The sequence below is a fragment of the Apteryx mantelli genome, chromosome 4 (assembly GCF_036417845.1).
Source record: "Apteryx mantelli isolate bAptMan1 chromosome 4, bAptMan1.hap1, whole genome shotgun sequence".
In the NCBI taxonomy this organism is placed as follows: Eukaryota; Metazoa; Chordata; class Aves; order Apterygiformes; family Apterygidae; genus Apteryx; species Apteryx mantelli.
In genome coordinates this window covers 81958734-81979911 of record NC_089981.1, presented here as the reverse complement: position 1 = coordinate 81979911, position 21178 = coordinate 81958734, and the positions used below count along the sequence as shown (strand labels likewise).

Here is a 21178-nt window from a genome sequence, read left to right as displayed (position 1 = left end):
AAACCTTCTCTGAAACAGAAGGTTTCTTTCCCCTACCTTAGGGAGAGAGGAAGAACATGGTGGGAGACACTGCTCATTGACCTAATCTGCCATGGTCTCCCTACTGCTTACCTGAGAAGAGACCTGGGCAAAACAAACAAACAAATGAACAAACGAAACCCCCAAACCCCAAGATACCTGTGGAAGGACAGAGCTGCAAAGCACCTTGAAAATTAGGATTAAAAGATTGACTTTGACAAGAAAGGAGATTTTTTTTGACAACTTTACAAAATGTTCTGGGGAATAAAATGATTTTACTGCAGACTGTCCAAAACCCAGCAAACACACACAGCAAATAGGAGTGTGTAAGAGGTTGCAAAGCAAAGCTCCTGTTCTCAAATTCCTCTTGTAGAATAGTTGAGTGCTTTTCATCATTTCTACCAATTAATCACAATTAAATAGGAATATAGGAATATTTAAGCAAAATTAATCATTGCTCAGTAGAGTAACTTGCTTTGCTAGAATTAAGAATTATGGGTTGTCCTGTAGAGCTGTGCAGCAATGTCACACATGACCCAGGATTCAGAGAGATATGAATAAAATTTCTCATTGATCACAAGGAACCACCATTCAAAAAGGACATACCCACAGTCTGCTCTGGGCCACAAACCCCACCTTGTGAGATGCTCTCAGACTTTGGGTCTTTCATGAAGTCCTTACAACAGGGTATAGACCCTAAATCCAGCAAACACCAAGGCTTAGACATCTCTTGAACAAAAACCATTAAAAACTGATGGTTAGAAGCCTCTTCCTATTGTTCTCTTTTAATGGCTTTATCTCACTTGATATTTCTGCCACTTTTAGAGGCTGATTTCCCAGTTACCCTCTAAATAACAAGTACAATTTGGTGAGTGTCAGAGGCAACTGCATACTCACTGGAATTGAGGAGGATCATTGCCTTGACACACAGATACTCCTTATGCTGCAGTTTCAGCTCTCGGAACCGCGAGGTCATGGCCAGGAGCATATCAAAGATTTCCAAAATTCCCTCTACGCATTTCCCCTCATCCCTATGGAAACACATTTAAAATGTTACCACAAATGTAAAATTAAGGAACTCTGACTCAGTCAGATAAAAGGCATAGCATAAAGAAGGCAAAAAAAGGCCTATCCATCTAATCTCTGGGAGCATTCAAAAGGTTACATCATGAAATCTAAACTGAAAATTACCCTATTCTAAAAGGTCAGCACCTCTGAGAAACTGATTTTCTTTTCAAAGCGTTTTAAAGTGCTTACAGGCTGGACCACAGGTAAGTATGACCATATTTCTGCAAGAGGCTTCAACCTCACTGCCAGTGAAATTCTGGATAGTTAGTCTGAAATTATGCAGCACAGTGCAGAGCACAGTACCATCTTGAATCATTTTCCAGATTTGTATCACAGGGGATTAATACCACCACATCACTATTTGTACCTGACAGAGGCCTAAGGACCTGAAGAATAAGAAAGATCTGCCAAAATAAGTTTCTGGAAACAATGAGACACCTACCCGCAAAACACTCTTTCTTTGTAGGCACTTGAATCTAAATAGATATGTATTTTTTATGTTTGCAGGTGATTTTGAATGCAACTTTCTCCATTTTGGATACTAGAAATGGACAGAAATGTTTCAGAACATGGTTATTGTGCCTGATCTAAAAAAAAAGACGGAAAAACCCTAAGACATCCCATTGGGTCTAAAATTAAACAACAGCAAATTTTAAAACACTGAAGTTATGTTCCTTTTTTTGGGGGGGGTAACGTACTGGACTTAAAATGCAGTTAAACTCTGTGACGCAGCATTCAAAGGGATGCTTCTTACAGCGGCTGTAATAAGAGATTTTTCTCTGTAAAGTTTTTAAGATGAGGCAGACTCAACGACAGCCATGCAGGAGAAGTGAAGACCTCAGCTCTTCTCCTGGATCCCCAGAAGAGGTGCCGAGTCCTCAGGCCATCAAGCAGGCACAGGTGGACCACACCAGCCAGGCGCAGCACGTTCTCCTTACAGCAAGGCAGCTGCCCGAATTTTGCTCAGTTTCCAACATGCTTCACGGCAAGGGGGAATTTTAAGGGCCAATTTCAGGATAGACGTGAGCATTAGAGAAGTACTTCTTTACAAAGATCAGGTAGGGAATGTATCTGAAGTTGAACTAAGATAAAAATAAGCAAATTACAGACCAGTTTCATATAAGCATGCCTTAAAAAGAAAAAAATACCAAATGTCCAGATGCTTGCTCATTCCCACTCTGCTGTTGTGTGGAGATGAAGGAATCTATCAAATAAGCTCACTCTATTCAGCACGTATTAGCTCCCATAGGAACTAAACGTATCACACATTTTCAGCAATTTCTTATCATTTCATTGAACAGCCCACTATGTCCTTGCATTGAATTTTACGCGAGTGAATCACAATTTATTTCAAACTTTCTGTAAATTAAATTTATTTCCCTTACTAACGCATTTTGCCTTCTATATATACTATGATGTTTATTATTTAGCTCAAACCACAGTACTGGTACAGATCAGAATTCCTCTAGGTTGAAAAGGTTAAAAGATATTTTAAAGCTAGCCAAGAGAGTAGATGGTTACTCTGACTTTTACCAATGTGAAGCCCAGATCAAATCCTCCTAAGGCCCTGTAGAAAAACATCCATATTAATCTATGTTCTACCCCGTGGTACACGATGCTATGGAGAAATAATTTTTAAACTTGCAAACACTCTGCTTTAGCTCTACTGAAGAAAACTTTCAGTATTACAAGTATTTGCACAACAAACTGTCTATGAAGCGACAATAGTGTTCTTGGGGCAGCAAGAAAAACAGGGAGAAATGATAATTAAGTGCATCCTCATTAAAATATGGCCTGATACTATGTCTAATTTTTTTTGAGGGGAAGAAAGAGATAATCTGGAAGAAACTGATTGACAATGTAGTGCATTTTAATAATGCGTCTACAGTTTTGGCATCTAGAGACCTGAATCAAAAGGAACAACAACAACAACAACAAGATCAGTTAAAAGTACAGTAGCACTCAACACTGTTACGTACTAGAGAAATTAAGGAACTTACATGTTGACGTTATTCAACAATACTGTTTACGCTTAGCGTTCTCATGCCCTTGGAAGCACTGGGAACCTCAACGACATTATCATTACAAATACAAGTAAATACTTTTGTTAAACATCAATAGCATCTCCAATACTTACTTCTCTTTCTCCCACTGTTCATCCCCCTTCAAACATGCTAATGTGAAGTGCTCTAGAAAAGTATATTTCTCTTACCTGTCTAGAACAAGGTCTGGTGCAAAAATTAGTTTTCCAGGGTGATCAATTGATCTCCACATCAGACCAACCATTAAAACTTCCATCCAGCAGCTCTCTAAGAGCCTTACTTGGTCATAGAGGCTGAGATCAATGAAGCCTAAAATGATGAAAACAGCATCAAATAAATCAACCTGTTAATTTCACCTGTTTTCACCTGTGTTCAAAACTAAGCTCTCAACAAAGTTTTCAAAGCAGAGACGCTTAAGATGGGTCTCTTAGCAAAGGCGCTTCAGTTTTAGATGAGCTAGCGTCTATGACGCTGAATAGCGAAAAGTCATTATGCAACCACACTGTGGGAGGTAGGTTTCTCATAGCTCTTCTCAGACAGTTGTTTGAGGTCTTGAAAAACACATACTGTGTTTGCTCTCTTAAAGAATCTGCCCTCAGTAGTTTGTACAAATGTTCCATGTATTTTAGTCTTATTGAACTACTGGGTTAGAAGGCAGTCGGTAACATCCCCAGGTTAATATAAACTGGGTAACACATACGCTCTCTTACCAGGGCCCAAAGGGCTACCTTTCGATATCAGTAGCCTTACTCCTTATTCTAGGAGGATGGTAAAGAGGAACTTCATGAAATTTACTACAGAATTCACTGCCATCAACAGATAACCTGCCTGACCCAAACTCTCATAACTTAAAAAGCATTTTTCAAAACATAATCCTGGAAGTGTGAATAGCATAAACTGACAGTGCCATTTCCCTGAGAAACAACAGCTCAAAGACGTTTCAGAAATTTGTCTTAACTAAACATTAAAGCAGACGTGTGTGCATTCCCTGATGATTCCTCTAGCACAACCAACCAGTTGTTGGGCTTAGAAACAGTCTCAGCTGAGCTAAATGTCAGAGCAAGCCACAACATTCAATCTGCACATACTTAAATATCCAGCTTTATTCCAGACATCATCATCTAAATAAGCATAAGCAGCACCGACAGTATGATTTACGAACATGGAGCGCAGCTATCGCAAGCAGTCTGCCCTTCCTCTTCAGAACAGTCTTTTGCTTCAAAGCTTGAAGATGGCCCATCACTGCTACAGCTCCTAGTGCAGTGTCGAAAGTCCCATCTCCTTTGCGGCAGAGCACATTAAACTATTCAGAATTTTCTACGGCTCTAATACATGTCCTTTAGGTCATGTGCTCTATACCTAAACTTTTGATCAAAAATGCCTAAGTCAAAATGCCGCAGCAGCACAGAAAGACCTTGTGCTGGATGTGCAGCGACTCTCCAAAGACGCGCTGCTCTGGCCAGCAACAAACTAAGTTGCATAATGGATCCAAACTTCAATATTATGACAACATCCTATCGATTAGCAATACCGTTGCAGCTATGAACCACGTTCAACTCTCTCAGACAAGGTCAACAAAGTGAAAGGCAATTACAGAAGATATGCCTTGCCTTCTGATAACTCAGGATTGAAATACTTGAAGTTTAGGAGAAACCAAGCTAGGTGGCAACTGCTGTTTTGCTGAGCAATTCCTTGCACTGAAAGTACAGTCAAAAATACAGCCACAGAGTAAGACTCAAAACAAAAGAAGATCATTAAATATTAAATGATAAGGGAAAATAATTAAAGGTAAATATTTATCTTTCACCATTTAGGGGAAAAGTCAGTGCTAACGTCGGCATATATAATATAGGGAAAAATAAAGAGATTTTCTTTCATGTTTGGTAAGCATCGAAATAATATCCAATAATAATTTGAAAGTGAAAATGGGTTTCTTATCCAGCTACACAAAAGCAAATGTCTTTACAAATAGCTTTACAGAATGTAAAATTACTGCTTACTAGGCCACTGGTGGAGAGCTGTGTAATTTTTTTCAAAGGCTTTACCTCCAGGAACTGGAGCATGGATCTAGATGATTAACTCTAGGCAAGAATTTTTGAAAATTGTGACATTTTTTGTCCTGAGCTTTAGTCATCATGGTTATTTTAAAGAAAAAAAAAATAAATCCACATTCAAGTAAATGCTCTAACTGCCACGTTATATGGCAATATTAATTATAATTGGGAACATGTTAAACATCACATCTGTTTCTGGCATTGTTCTAAAATAGTGTTTACTTCTTTTCTATGTAACACGAGTGATCAGGAAAAACAAACATACATGATAAAAAGTGTCCATATTCCTCAGAACTGTTTGAACGCTTTTGATAGTTTCAACAGGTTTTCTTCATACAGTTCAATTATTGCCAAGAAAAAGTTTTGATGTCTGACATATGTTGAAAATAAACTAAAAGTGAGCAATGTCAAAATCCAGGTTTGTTTGGAATCTGATAGAAAACCAACACACGCATTTTCTTTAAACAAATTTCAGGAAAATTATTTTGATTTGTCTGACTCTTTCTTTTTTTAAAAAACTGACATAGTTCAAGAAAAAAGAAATAAGAACCACCTCAAAAAGGAAAAGTCATTTTTCTTCCAGTCAAAATTTGTTAAGATGAGGTAGTTTCCTAAGACTGTTTTTCCCATTTTTTTCCCCCACAATTCGCTTCCTATCAGATTAACAGAACTGCATAGAGTGCTCAGAAATGGTACCTTTCAATCAAGTATTTTTGAACGGACAAGACAATACACTAATAAACATCACTTAGTCCTTTCTAGCTATTTTCATTTTCCCATTTTCTTAAACCAGGAAAAATAAGGATTAAGGATTTGGGCATTCATCTTGAAACATTCCACACTAATGGCAAAAACCCACCGTCCTCCACAAGTGTCCTCCACAGTGCAGAATTGCCTACACCGTGACGAGGCCTGGGGGTATGCCACTCCACCAGCACACTCTGGTTGTCCTCAGTAGAAAATCCAAGAGAGGACAAGAGAGAAGCCATGGCGTGCTGGCTCCTCAGTCTGGATGGACAAGGGGTTAGGACTACTGGGTGCACTGCAGGACACATCAGCCGTGCAGAGTACACACTGGCAGAAGGATTACTTCTAGCAAAGCACTGTTTCCAAAGCTAAGGATTAAGCTCCATGCTCCCATATCTCTGTCAATGGTTTGATGCTTCTTTTAGCTCGCTATTATTTAGTTGGTCACCTTAGCTCTCACTAAAGAGCAACAGTCTATGGTTTAGTCTATGCCCTCCAGCAAGTTTTTCTGCACAGTTTGCCAATTATTTTCTCTATGCACTGGCTGCTTTTATTCTAGCTTTTATTCTTGATTCTGGCTGCTTTAACTGTGGACCCTTTGTTGCAAATATTGACCAATTGCTTCTTGACTGTAAGGAGGGAAATGGCCCATTGCCACAACGCTGTGGCCACATTCAAGAAGTTCCAGGTTGTAACACATGTAGTTGTACTTCAGTGCATGTTCTTTATGTTGCCAACAACCGAAAGCATCCCTATTGATTTCTGTTTTGAAGGAGAGCACACAGATAAATTCTGAGATCGATACTATTCCCCACTTAGCAATCTGATGCTCTTGTGGAGCAACTATGTTAGCTGAAGCAATTACAGACACTCAGTGCTTGGATACTCTTCGTCAGGTTTCATCAACAGTAACAGAAACCTTTCATCAGGGTTCAAGGAAAGAATTTAGTCTTAAAATTTTTTATAACTATCTGGTTACCATCCTTTTTTATGAAATTTCTTTAATCAGGTTAATCAAGCATTTATAGTTGATGAGGTGGAAATTGTATACAACACCAAGTATGCTTTTTATCTTATAAGCAAGTATTTCACTAACACAGTAGATAACAAATTATGGGCAAGGTCATTGTCTAAACGCTTTCTGATTAATTGTTGAGAGCAAAAAAACTGTCCATTATATTTTTAGAATAAAAAGCTTAAGATTTTCATATTATGCATTTACTGTGCTATGCTATTACTTCAGGGTAAAGAACAGCATGTTAAGGGTAACAGTGTTGAACAGTATAAACGAAAAAGGATTGAAATTCTTACCAGGAATTTTTTTTGCCCAACCAATCATATGAACCAGCTCTTTGTCTGCCAGTTTTGTCAGGGACATCATCATGGAGGCCTCTGTGAACGGTTTGCTGGGACGACTCACCAACACGTTGGGAGGCTCAGCTTCAAGTAGTGTTAAAACAAACTGCTCCGGACTGACCGTGCTGAGGATGATCTCTTTTACACGGGTTGCTGTCTCGCTGTATTTCTTAGCTTTGCCAATGCAATGCACTTGATCTTCTGAATTACGATGGCGGCGCAGGATCCGATACCCACAACGTTCTCTTCTTGAGCCTGAGACAAGAGGTGCGTGATTACATTGAGGTATTTTTCTCTCAGTGTTACATTATACAAATCCAAATGTTTGGGGGGAAGCAAAAAAACCCTCTAATATTGAATGATCTAATACTGAACATCAAGTTTCAAAATTCCTAAAGCATTCAGCATCAACTTAACTTTGTTTCCACTGACTTTGGCTGAGACTTTTGTTTATTCTACTAACCAAAATATAACTTTAAAAAAAATGTTTATTTTTGAACTCCAGTTAACTCATTTTAAAAGTCCATGGGAAAATTCACATTGACATCAACAAGAGATAAATTGTGTCTTTAAATGTAAATAAAGATAGCTGTTTATTTCTGTTTTAAAATTCTACTTTAGATGTAAATTGAAGAAAAAAAAAAAAAGCGATCTGAAAGTCTGGGCCATGATACAGAGTAAATGCTTCAGCCAGAAGCTCAGCTGAGCCTCATTGCCAAGTGGGTGTTCAGCTAGGGACCTACCGAGATGTAACCCATTTTCTCCCTACGTCCTGTTAAGCCAGTGGGAGTTTCCCCGATGTGAATTCAAATCTGGTACAACTAGAAGGAGCAATGCCCCTGTCTGCAGTTCTGTTTTTTCTGTTGCACAGAGCAGTCGCTTTTACAAAGTTTTTAAATTCCAGGAGTTCATTTATAGCTCATTGTGTCAAGAGCAAACATTCTCTGACTCTCTGACTGTCTCTATCACCATTGGGATCACCGCTATCTGTTCTTGAAGAGCTGCCACGGAAAGAGTCTAAATAAAACCCACAGAACAGGTATATTTCTGCCTCTTCAGAAACGTGGTCGCGGGATTTGCTAAAACACTCAGCCATGACTTCTCTTCCCCTCACTCCTTTAGCATATTCCATAACAAGAGGTACATTTATTGATTTACAAATAATTCCTAGCAGTAACTAATGTACAAGATTTTATCGTATTAAAAAGCAGGACATTTTGAAAATATGAAGTTTCTAAATAGATCCTCAGATTGAAATGCTCCAGCACTTAACATTTTTAATATCACAACTAAATTGCCCTCTAAATCAAACAAGTCAATTTTTTTGTGCTAGTCATCAACACTTTTACTGAGAGATGATACTCAAAGGTTGAGTTGTCATATATAAGAATACGCCTGTGCTAGTATAAATCTGCATCAAACCAAAATTTATTATTGCATACATAGAAACTACGGAATCTTAAAGCATAGTAATAGGTTGCCTCATTTGATTTCAGTCCTGTAACAAATTTGACAAAAGCATCCTTCCTTCTAGTGTTGCTATCTTGATGTTATTGCAGTTAGTAAATCTTTTTGGAGCGTTGTCTAAAGGCTTTTCACCATGGTCACAGAATCTTGTGCTTCTTCGTTAGGTTGTGTGATTAAAAGCTTATCTCCATAAAGACAAAGGAGCAGAGGAACAACGAAGGTGGAGGAACCCCAATAACCTAACTGGTGCCAATGGGCACCCTGACTTGGCTGTTCCCAGCACTGTCACACAAGAATGATCAGCCTGTGGCCTGGGGGTGACATCCACCAGCTAGTCAATGGGAAAGGCCTTCCAGTTCACCTGAAAGGGCTAGGAGGTCCAAACCAGCTACCAGAGAGACCACAAGAGCTGCAGGTCAGCTACTGGTAGGGCCACAGGTCTGGACCAGCTGCCAGAGAGATCTGTTTGCACGTGTGTACGTACACACATGCACAAGGCAGACGGGAAACTAGAAGATGCAGGGACCAGATACTGAATAGTCTGAGTGTCTAAAACCAGTTACTGAAGGGTCTCATACTGTGTGCAACTCCTCCTGCATCCATCTGTGTGGGAGGAGGTCTCAGTACCAGCAACTGAAGTGGTGCTGCTGACCTCGGGGGTTTGCATGTCCCAGTGCCAGCAACTGGGGACACCTGGGGATGCAGGGGTCAGTTATTTGATAGACTGAGTGTCTAACCCTCGGTACTGGAGGGATCCATAGTGTATATAGGTAAATATTTTCCACTAACTGGCTTTCAACCTGATCAACCAGAGGGGGGGAACATCATGAGACCATTCTACTGTTTGTGTTAGCATGAGCGCTGTGTTTTCTGTCTGTGTTGATCTGCGTGAGCGGCTGTGTATATCTGCATTGTGTGTACGTGTGCCTAATGGGCATGCTCGGCTCTGCTACTGGCTGGACCTAGGGATATGGTAATGCAGCAATCTCCTCTCGAGCTACCGGATTCATCAACTCAATGTTCTTCATCCACATCCGTCAGAGTTACATGGATCATGAGCTGTCTACACTCTAGCCAGACACTGCAATTCTGGCCCTCAGATTCAGTCAGTAAAATAAGAGGTCAAACTTAGACCCAATTAAAAAAAAAAAAAAGGTGGGGGGGAGAATGAGAAATCAGTTTAAGGTGCCATTGACAAGGCTTGGTCCTGATAAGTAAGATGCTGAGTTAATGCAGACTCTCAGTGGTGGAGGTTGCCCAGATGAGGTGGCTTGTCAGGTCAGTCTTTTCTATCTTCAGCAGCTGTCAAGCACCATTTGAATTAACCTGTGAGAAGGGTGAGATGCAAGGCCAGTCAGGTACAACCTGAAGGCACTGAAAATATGGAATAAGGACTAACAGAATCTGCCAGGACTTTCAGGATGCGGAACTTAAAACTGGCATTACTCTAAACCTCGCTTACTGCCTGCTCAGTGAACCACCTCAGATGGTGGACAGACAACGGAACAGAATGGGCATTAAAGAGACTCTGAATATTGCAGCATATCCTTTACCTGGAAACCCAAGAGATTGGAGAAGACCAATAGGCAAAGCTGGCTCAAAGAACAGTCCTAGGGCATGGGAGAAGTTCCTTCAGGAATCCCTGTGGAACCAGGCATTTGAAACACCTGGTGTTATCAGCTGGAAATACAAGCCTAAAGTCTGCACCACTGAAGGCAAGGATGGCTTCGTGTCCTTAAAAGGAATAGGGGTATGATGGGGTAGGTTGAGTACTGACAGGCCATTTGCATAAATAATGGATCAGGGAGAAACAATCAGTGATTTGCAAAACCAAATACCCTTAGCTTAGCTGAACGACATCTAGCTAGAAGAAGCTGCAGAGCAGCCAGGAGAACAGCAGTCAGGAACAGATCACATACCAGCAGGGACAAATCAGAGCTGGAGACAGTATCTTATAGAAAAATTAGGAAATGAGCCTTGATGGTGATACCCCAAAAAAGGTTACCTGCAGAACTGCACAAGTCACAGAGCAATCTCTTCAACCATCTGTCTCGACAAATCCTTTTCCTCCTGAGATTCAAAGGACAGTGAGGTGTAGACTAATTTCTGCAAAGATACACGGATGATGTAGTGAACTCTGTGGTAAGCCTCATTTTGGACTAATGCACAAAGGTCAAGAGGAAAATCTTGAAGTGCTTTGTCAGCTTCAGAAAGACATTACAATGGCACAGCAGGCCACAGACTGTTCTGAAGTCATGTCACGCACAGAAAGGTATGTAAATATTTTCCAGCAGGGACAGCAGAGGAAAGGTCAACAGGGACCTCAGCAACTGGATCAAAAGTACAACAACTGGACACAGATCACAAAATGCCAAGGTATCAGGATACTTTATCTACAGAGAGATTTAATGGATCTGACTTCCACACAAACGTGTATGGTCAAGACTGCAACCTCCAGGGAGGGAACTGAACTAAAGCAGCAAGCAACACCTCACACAGGTCGCACTACTTAGAAAGCTGAAGCACACTGAACATCAGTATCTGGGAGTATAGAACGACCAAAATAGCACAGAGGGCCTAAAAACTGTAGGGAGAGGGGTAGGGGGAGTAATTTTCTTGGACTGTCAGAAAATACCAACTGCTCCAAAACATTCATAGTTTTTATTTTCCAGTACCCGGTGGAGATATGAAGCACCAAGAAAGAAAATGCATGAGGAACAGCAGTCTTTAAATTAAATGTATCAAAGTTGTTCAGCTGGCTGAAGGAACCGTATCCAAAATGAGAAAGTCCAAAAAAAGACTGGTTTGGCTGGGATGGGGGGAGAGGAAGGGTGCTATGGAGAGAAAGAAGTGCTTGATGACACAACAAGGAAGAAATTGCAGCAGTTTGTACACCTCTGCCATTAGAAGTGCAAGGCCAGACAAGCACCTGCAACCAGCTAACTGACTGTAGTTCAACTCACTTTAGTTGGCACTGAAGTGACCTAAGAGCGCTCCGGCAGGACTCAGCGCGTCCTGGTTAACCGTCCTCCCAAAGTGTTCCCGACTCTGCTGTGCTGCAACCCACACGGTGAAAACAGAATCAGGCCTTTGGTGCTGAGGCCTGAGTCATCCTTTCAAAATATCACTGCTGTAAAGTTTTTCAAACAACACTGTGTAGCCTAATCAAAAAATAACCACACAAGGAAGTGACCAGGTACTTTACGAAGATCAAAGAATTCAGTAAACTTAAAAAAAAAAAAAAAAAAAAAGTCCAGCATTCTGGTCTAATTGTTCTAGACTTGCACAATTTTAATCCGCGCAGCTGCGCTCCAGACTCTACCTTAAAGTAATTCAACCCAGGTTGTGAAATTCACTGACAGAATGAAAGGTCTCAATAACTGCAGCGTTCTTACAGGGAAGTAATAAGCCCCTTTAAGTTACTCAAGGCTATTCAACTAAATCAAATTTCATATATAACTAGTACCTATGTTGAAGTAGCAGCATGTGGTCTATTTAAAAAAATAAAACCAGCTTCTATAATCACATCTCCAGTGCAGAAAACCAAACTAAGGGAATTATGACATTTCTGCATAAAAAAACCCTCTTACTAAATACACACACACTCATATATATGTAGTCAGTGGACAAAAAAAATGAAGCAGGATACTGAATTATTGTTTGCATTTGGTTTAATTATCGTATATTGTCAAAGTAGGAAAAGCCTGATTCACTGACTAGCCCACAAAAAAAACCCAGACAGCTTGTTGATAATTAAAGGGATACCATTTAATTCCACATTAACTTCTTTTTCAAATGCAAGCAAAATAAAAGAGAGAGCATTGTACGATTACACAGCTAAACATAATGTTTTAAGCTTGCTAGTCAATTGACAATTCAGGCAGTAACAGCCTTTTTAATTAAAACACCATTTAAACAATGTAAAGAGCTTCTGTGCTTTTTATTTAAATCCAAAGTTTAGGCAGGACAGAAAAATAGTACCTATACATCTGTTAGCATCTGAAACACATGCGTAAATGTTTATAAAACTATATATTATAAATAACTATAGACCAACTTAGTGTTTGGCTTATCTAGACAGAGATCTGGATCAATCCGTGCAAAGACACATCAATAAAATCCTTAAAACGTCTCAGATTAGGGACTATGCCCAGCTTTACCACATACTCCCTGAATAGCTATTTCTCATTCATAAAGGTTATGAAGTTAATCTGGGCAACTGGAGAAGTGCACAAAATGATCAAATCCCATATTCCCACAGCACTCTTCTGAATTACAGCTATTCTTTGCACATGAAAATTGCTGTATTCAGCTGAGAAGGCTGGACCAAGGGTGAGACCTCTAGTTACACCACCATAGGCCATACAGGCAAATGCTCACAAGAACATAAGAAATAAGTCATACCAAAAAGGCATTTAAAAAGTCATTAAAATGAGCCGGCTGTTCACTCTCCCATGGACAAATCACAAGACGTATCATTGGCAACGAAGCAAAGAGTTTTTAAAGTAACTCCTGGTTTACAGATCTTTTGAACCTGCACTCTGGCAGCTGGCACTGCTGCCTGACACGGTGGATGGTTACAAGACAGGCAGCTCTCTTAATATTGATTTTGGTCCCTAGCAACTGCTAACCAGTTCAGCAGGAACTGCAGATTCTGCTGTTGAATGTACTATAATCAGTTTCTGGAAGTGCCTGAGCTTAAAACTTGCTCTTCTCAAGTACGCATTAGTAAATCATTACCACTCAAATCACCTCTGAAAGCAAATGCAAACGTTCTGGTGAGTATGCCCGCACGCATAAAGCGGCCCTCCTGGAAAAGGAGCCGCCGTCTGCTACAGACACAGGAGAACAAGAGCTGAAATTACAGTAATTTCTAGAATAGCTAAAACACAATTAATACATCTGATGTCCAGAGAATACCACAAAATATTTTTTTCCCATTCACTTTGTGTGAAAAGTAATTTACAGCATTTCAAAGTACTATCCAGAAACTGCACTCAGCAGTTGAGTACAGGAGTAAGAGAGCTAAATCCTGAACTTCATAACTCTCATCGGCCCATAGAGTTGTCTCTTTTTCTTTATGCAATCCTAAGGAATGATGCCAGTATTCAAGGACAATATTTATCCATTACTTTTTAGTATGGCCCCTCGCCCCCACTCCCATTTGAAAAAGGAGCTGTATCTTTGGAACATTTTCGACATATTAGGAACTAGCACTTGTGGAAACAAAGATCCATGAGAAAAAGAAAAATAAAAAGTAAGAGATAAGCCTAGTCCAAGTGGGAAACTGAAGACTCGTTAAGGAAGAAGGTCTGTTCGAGTCTCTGCTAGCAAGAAAGAGAAGTACCAGCACAGTCACTACCAGCGTGGCTATAGCAGAATGATGAAGCAAATCCCCTCTTCCTCTTTGCCTTGGGCAAATAGCTCAGCCCATTTCAGGTTCCCAAGGTAAATAGCAGAAAGCTCAAAAAAAGTTCCATTTTACCCTGATGCATTTTTTTCGAGTTTGCTGGGCAGAATTTACTTTTATTTGCTGTAATTGCGTTTTCCTTGTTCCAGATTGCGCCTGATGCCAAAATTTTGCTGTTTAGTAGCTTTCTCGACCGGAACAGTAAGCAACACTGGTTTCCTACAGAGAACTGTGCAGATACAACATCTAAGACTTTCAACATGCTTTTGGCAATGACAGTATATCCAGTAAGAAAATCCATTATCACCTTAATACAAAGCACCCCAAACCTAGCCTCCACAGAAATATCTCCAGCTCCATGGACTTGCTGGCTTGACTTCTCAATATTTATGAATGTAGTGATGTCCAGAAGTTCAGACCAAGAAACTGCAAAGCAGTATTTTCCTACTGCCTCCTACTGTTTTAAAGAGGCATGTACTACCCAATCACATTTATATCCATAAACACACACACACACACACATATATATATACACACACAAACATACGTTTTTTCCTAAGGTGTCTATTGAAAATATAAAAAATAGGGTTTTAAAGCTTTGATGCAAACAGCGTAGAGTTTATGAAGAGCCTTCCTAAACTTGCAAAGCAGTAATTGAGGCTCTTTTATCACTTCCGCTGGACAACAAGCCTCCACCAAGCAAATATCCACTTAACAAAGCATTCTATCCTGTCCACGGTTTTAACAGATGTGAACCAATACATTCACTGAGTGACCTAGGAAAGGAACGAAGAGATACTGGGAAAAAGCCTTCATTAAGGAGAAAATGTACTCTCTTATGGCTTTCTAGAGTAAAAAAGGGGTATTAAAGCACGGCTCTAACAACAAAAAATTTGAAAGATAATCACTCTGGTCTGCAGGAAATGGCATTTATGTTTTATGCAAGAAATACAGTCTTAAAATCTGTCTGGTTTAACTGTCTGTGAAACACTGGCTACCATGTGTCCATGCATCAGCTTTACTCACAGATGTCTCTTAACTCATCAGGTAATTGAGACAATTCAGGCTTGATTAGCAAGCATGCAATTTTTATGTTCCTTCTCCTCAAATTAAATTCTTAAGATTCTCAGATTTCAACACTACTATTTTAAATACTAATTAATTTAAAAATAAAATTCCTGTTATTTATCATAACTAGCAAATGAGCACATTTATAAATTTCAAAGGGTCATTTTTGGCCTTACACAGTCATTAATGTCCTATAAATATTCATTACTGTAGAGGAAAAATATTTTTATGAATATGTGAAAGATTAAAAGGAACACAGGCTAAAACATAAGTAGACATTATCATTATTTATTCCTTGTAATACCATAGCGCCTATGAGTTCTAATCACAAACCAGGACTCCACGGACGATTAGAATAAAAAGATTCGCTGATGGGAAACATTGTGGAGGACAGCCTTTTAATATCACAGTGGAAACAATCTTTATAATAACTCTGCAGCTCTAATACTGAAGCTTGGATAGAAACCACTCTTGGAAAGACTTACACACTGAGTAAAATTGTGCGTCACAAAGATGAACAAAGAGAGCAACACTATTCAGACAGCAAAGTTTTCAAAGGAAGTCCCATCTGCGAGGGTAAGGCTTTCCTTTCTGGCAGCATGTTAATGAAATACGCTGCTAAAGCTGAGATGCATCATCAGTGCAGAGGCAGATAGGAACTTCCTACAGAAAGAGCTAGCCGACGTGAGCAACAGAAACAAGATGTACTTCAGCAGTACGAAAATAATACAGGGAAAGATTGAAGTTGGAGTTATCAGCTAGAAGTGAACAAGGAGGCTGCAAGGATGACAGCTGCTCCTTGAACGATTATGAACCGCCAGCGGGATGCAACCAGGAAAAGGCAAACAGGATCCCTGGTTGCACGAAGAGCGGCCCCCCTGCAGAAAGAGGTCAGTATTAATGCTACTACCCCGAGGAGAGTTCCCAGGAGTCCTGCACGGTTCTGGCCCTCGATGTGCAAAACAGATGATTGCAGCCTGGAGCAGACCAAGGGAGAAGCTACCTAAACTTCCAGAGTCTGAGTACTTTCCTGTTTTACAAGAAGGGGGAGATCGCTTGGTTTATTTAACCTAATAAAAGGAAGGCTGTGAGGGGATAGGACTGTAGCCCATAAATACAATTAGAGAGTTAACAGCAAAGAGAAGAAGAGCCCCTAAGCTACAAGACAACACCGCCACAAGAACAAATGGGTGTTAATTGTCCAGCAATAAATGCAGGCTGGCATTCAGAAGAATGTTCCTAATGAAGGAAATAATATTCTGCAAACAGCCTTCAGATCAAAGCAGTGGGAGGGTGAAAACACTGCCTAGCCTTGAAATAGAAACAGGTAACTACATTAAATGGAATGAAATGAGATGCATGCCTGCAAATCACAGAGGACCAGGGGCAGTGACCTTGTCCCTTCCCCTCCAGTGTTCCTGTGTGATGTTTTCCTAGCCTATTTCTATCATGTACATTGATACAATTATAAGAAACAGCAATAAACCTTAACTATGGAAGTACATTAGATATCAAAACATCTTTTAAGAGATTTTCATCTTAACAGTAACCTTTTAAATATCATCTCAGTGTAGAACTACAGTGAAGTCACAAAAGTGCAAGTACAGAAGAGAAATAAAAGAAAAGGCTGAGTGGTGCAGTGAGCACAAACGGGGGCTGACACTACTTCTTTTTTTGAAAGGGCTGGAGGGCGTCAGCTGAAAGTAGCCCACTCAAAAAAACAAACAAAAAAAACCCACAAAACCACCCCAAAAGTGCTTCCCCTCTCCCCCAAGACAACAGATAGCCAGAGCTGCTTCTTCATATGACATTTAGTAAAGCTGCAGAACTCCTTGCTATGGGGTGTTGTAGATGCTAAGACTTTACAGGATTAAAAAGGGGATGCTGGACAAATTTCTACTCCATTAATCTATTGGGGCCTATTAAATACACAAAACCTCTTCTAGACCAGGAAGTCTAAACTGCTAATTTTTGGAAGCTGGGATTTTTCAGTAGAAATTTCACTACGAGCCAGTCCATTCTTGCACTCTTCCCTAGGCATTCCCGCTTAGCCACCGTTGGAGGCAGGATACTAGGCTAACCGAGCTACTGCTCGGAGGCAGGGTTGCTGTTCTTACATCATATTCAACCAGCACAGAGCACAGTACAGGCTCATTTTCTCCCATATTAGAAGGGATTTCAGCTTAACTTGAGGCTCAGGCAGCAGCACTTCTTGGGTTCCATGCTACATCCTGCTGAACTACACTAAACCCATCTTTGCAGAGCTTGGCAGAGGTACTGTGGTTTTCCTGCATTTTACCTACTCCCTACTTCTTCCCACAGGTTTTCTTCTCAAATTAAAACAATCTTTTCTGCCTTAAGAATCAATGCATTCGTTCCTATAAAGCCAGCCTAAACCTTGCTCTAATTACCTGTTGTGCCTTTTTAGGATTCCAAGGGCAGGAGCAGGGGGAAGCATTAGAAGCTGTACAAATTTACTGAAGGGAAAAAAAAGACAAAATTCAAGCAAATGACGCACACACACACACGCACACTAAAAACTCACCGCATTTCATCATTCCCACTTCATAGCATTTCCGTAGCCGGCATGCCTGGCAGCTTTTGCGCCTGTTTTTGTCTATTGTGCATTGATTTGTAGCTGGGCAGATGTAATCGTTATGTCCTGCAGCAGCATATAAGAGAGAAAATTTAAAATCTCCAGCAGTCTCTCTTGGTCATTTCCAGAATCCTTCTGGATTTGAAGCACTTCAACTTTTACATATACATCTGTCTAAACTCTATTAAAGTAAATGATGCAAAAATTCGTATTTATCCTGAACTGAAAATGTTAATCTATAACCTCAAAAAGTATCTGGGCAACACAGACCACCTTTCTCTGATGACTGTTAGATAACTGAGCATCTTCTAATACCAAGTCAGTTTTGAAAATGGGACATATGCTCTTGTGGAAGTTTACCCCAAATCCCCAACTTCTTGCTTTATATTGGGATACTACAGACGGTAAATAGTAGATTTTGTCCCCAACAGTTCAAAATAGCACCATACCAAGTCTGTCCTGCAAAGATTTGTGTAAACTATGGCTGTATTTACTGAACTGTCTCTCTGATCTGGTGAGTTCTAGAAATGAAGAAGCCTTTGGAGGACTGACTCTGCACCAAAGTTAATAACAAAAAAACAGCCCAAGAGACAAAGACAACAAGTAGAAATTAATGCATACTGTATAATATGAAAAAAAGCAAAAGCAGAAGCAGAAGATATAATTTTTAGATATTCTGGACAACGGTTTCTCTTATTTGCATCAGTTTCCACCCTTTCTCTTTCTGTTGTCTTCCCTTTCCCCCCATTCTCTGAAAAACCCTTTAAGTTGTTGTCTTTGATTAACCAATAAATCTGATCAAAGAGTTTACTACTGTAAACTAGACTTGACTACGCTCTCAAGCAAATCACCTCCTGCCAAATACTGGAAGTTTCTCTTGGAGTAGTTACCTAAGGACAGAAAAATATTCACTCATTTACATTTCTTAATCTCTTTTCTGTCAGGTTGTTTTTCTAAGTTATTTTTTCAAACTTTTTCAAGAATAGATCGGACAAAGATACAGCAGTCTATGAGTAGGTTGTTTTTTCTTGATTCATGAGCAAGTCCAAGAGTTCATTTCCCCAAGACTGATTATTTAACTGAACCATTGTGACTATTTCCTTGCAAAATTAAAATAATTTTAACCTTGAATTTTTGAACCTACAGTGTTTTAAAAAGAAGAGATCAGGTTACAGTTTGTCCCGCTTCCTACTGGCAGATACGACTGAAAAACAAATTACTATTTATCACTCTTCACACAACTTGGGGGGAAAGGAGGAGGGAGCTCTCTGTTGCACTATAACTGGAGCACACAAGAGTATCAAGTGGTTTAAAACTCCGTGGCCTTGGGATAATTTAGTTTGCAGGCAGATGTTCAGAGACGTGGGACCAGCACACTACACTACAAACTTGGAAGAGCAGAGGAGACCACACACAGTTGCCCAGTCATACCATCTAATTCTGTCCAATTTCCATAGCCCAAAATGTCAGAAGTTTTTGATTTTTTTTTAAAGCAACATCTTTAATAATAACAGTTGCAACTGAATGCTTGATAACGTTTTATGGCTTGAACTTACTTTCATTTATTTGAATTACAAGCAAATGTTATCTGACAGGGTGCATTAAGGTGTACAAAAGGCTACAACGGGTAACCTGTTTATGGACAAATCACCTGTGAGCAACGCATAGCAGGGAAATCATTTTCCTGACAGAAAACACTTTGAGATCAAATTCAGTCTCCATTTGTGACAAACTGGAGACAAAGTTCTCTTCAATCATTTTAGAATCAAAGGGACTTACATCAGTTTATAGACGTTGTTATTTCGCCAAGCAGAACTTGCACAATAAATTGAAAAGGCAAACAAGTTTTGAATAAAGTTTGATTCTAATGGTGACATAGACTCTGAGCCAAGAGAAAATGCCTCAAAATAAGTAAGGCCTTGTGCAGAAGAGGAAGAGAACATTACAGACAGCAAAATGACAGGAGTTCCTGGGGACCCTACACATGCAGTCAGGATCTAACCTGAATCCAGTTAAGTTCCTACCAAGAGGCCCCAGACTAGGCCAAAGAACACAATAACCCGAGCCAAAGCTAAAGCCACGAAGTGGTCCAAAGCTCCAGTATGGCGTACAAGCCACTGCTTCAGCCTGTAGACTTGATAGCAGCCAGGGAGGCCAACACTACATGCAGCAGCCACTCAGCAGATCTGAACTGGATACCAAATATCTGAGAATTTAAACATTGAGCTGCAAATTTTAGACCGACAGACTGCCAGAACAAGAACTACTGCAGTGTAGGGTGTGGAAGTAACTAACTAAATACCTGGGATTGCATCTAGTACTTTCTATAGATATTTTTATATCCTGCATACTATGTAGATATTATACGCTCTGATTCAACAGCTCCAGGCAACACACTCCTCACAGGAATAGTTCCTGGCAAGCAAAGTCTTGAGACAATTACCCCCTCTGACCATGTCTGTTATAACAAATCCACAGTTACTATGTCTACGTTGGGACTCAAACTGCAAACAGTTTCACAGGTCTGCAGGGCCATGCCACTGATGCCTTTGCTGAAGCGTTCTCATGTGCTATGCATTCCACCTCTTCTCAAAAGATATCAATTGCTCATTTTGTAATGTTTCCAGATCTTCCAGATAACATAGGAGCCAACAGATAAAGTAGTCAAATCATTTGTTACCCTATTTTCAGCAAGCAGCACGATACACCAGGATTTTAAAAGATCAGTTCATTACTAGATCAACTGCTGCAGCACCTGATCATATGAAGAAAAATTTATTTGAGCAAAAGGTATCAAAAGATGTTTTTCCTACCTTGAATACTTCTTTTAAAGAATGCTTTGCAGCCTTCACATGACCAGACCCCATAGTGATATCCTGAAGCATAGTCACTGCAGACCGCACAGAAGTGGGCATCCCTTTTTGAGCCAGGATTATTTGCAATGGGGCTTGTACAGTCATTGTCATTAGTTCTTCTTTTTAATGCCTCTCTGATAGAAAAGAAAAAAATCTGTTATAAATCTGTAAAAAATAAGTCTAGCTATATTGCAAAGGGCTTCTTATTTTTCACCATCTTCAATTCTCTCTCTTTAGAGCCTTGCTGAAGACCATGTAGTGTGAAACAGTGCTAAGTGTTTTTCTGGTAAGATTATTTAAAGCACATATTCTGATCGCAGAGTTTTCGATGATGGCTAATTAGAAAGTTCAAAACACTCACAAGCATAAAACTTTACTGCTGATGTGACATTCATGTGAACTCTGGAAAAATCACATAGAATATTGATGAAACTTGAAGAATTCTTAGAAACGCAGAAGTTCAGGAATTTGTGAATTGGACTTTTAATGACTGGACT

General features: G+C 39.9%; 1 protein-coding gene across 3 annotated transcripts in view; it reads right to left on the bottom strand.

Annotated features, from left to right (window-relative positions):
* ESR2 (estrogen receptor 2) overlaps positions 1-21178 on the bottom strand; it is a 60393-nt gene that overhangs the window by 4739 nt on the left and 34476 nt on the right. For all 3 annotated transcript variants that reach the window (XM_013940845.2, XM_013940843.2, XM_013940844.2), the window contains 5 exons: positions 20640-20815; positions 17776-17892; positions 7241-7540; positions 3299-3437; positions 916-1049 (listed from right to left, as the gene is read on the bottom strand). In XM_013940845.2, the coding sequence (XP_013796299.1) occupies positions 916-1049; positions 3299-3437; positions 7241-7540; positions 17776-17892; positions 20640-20815 (866 nt within the window). The remainder of the gene's footprint in view (positions 1-915; positions 1050-3298; positions 3438-7240; positions 7541-17775; positions 17893-20639; positions 20816-21178) is intronic.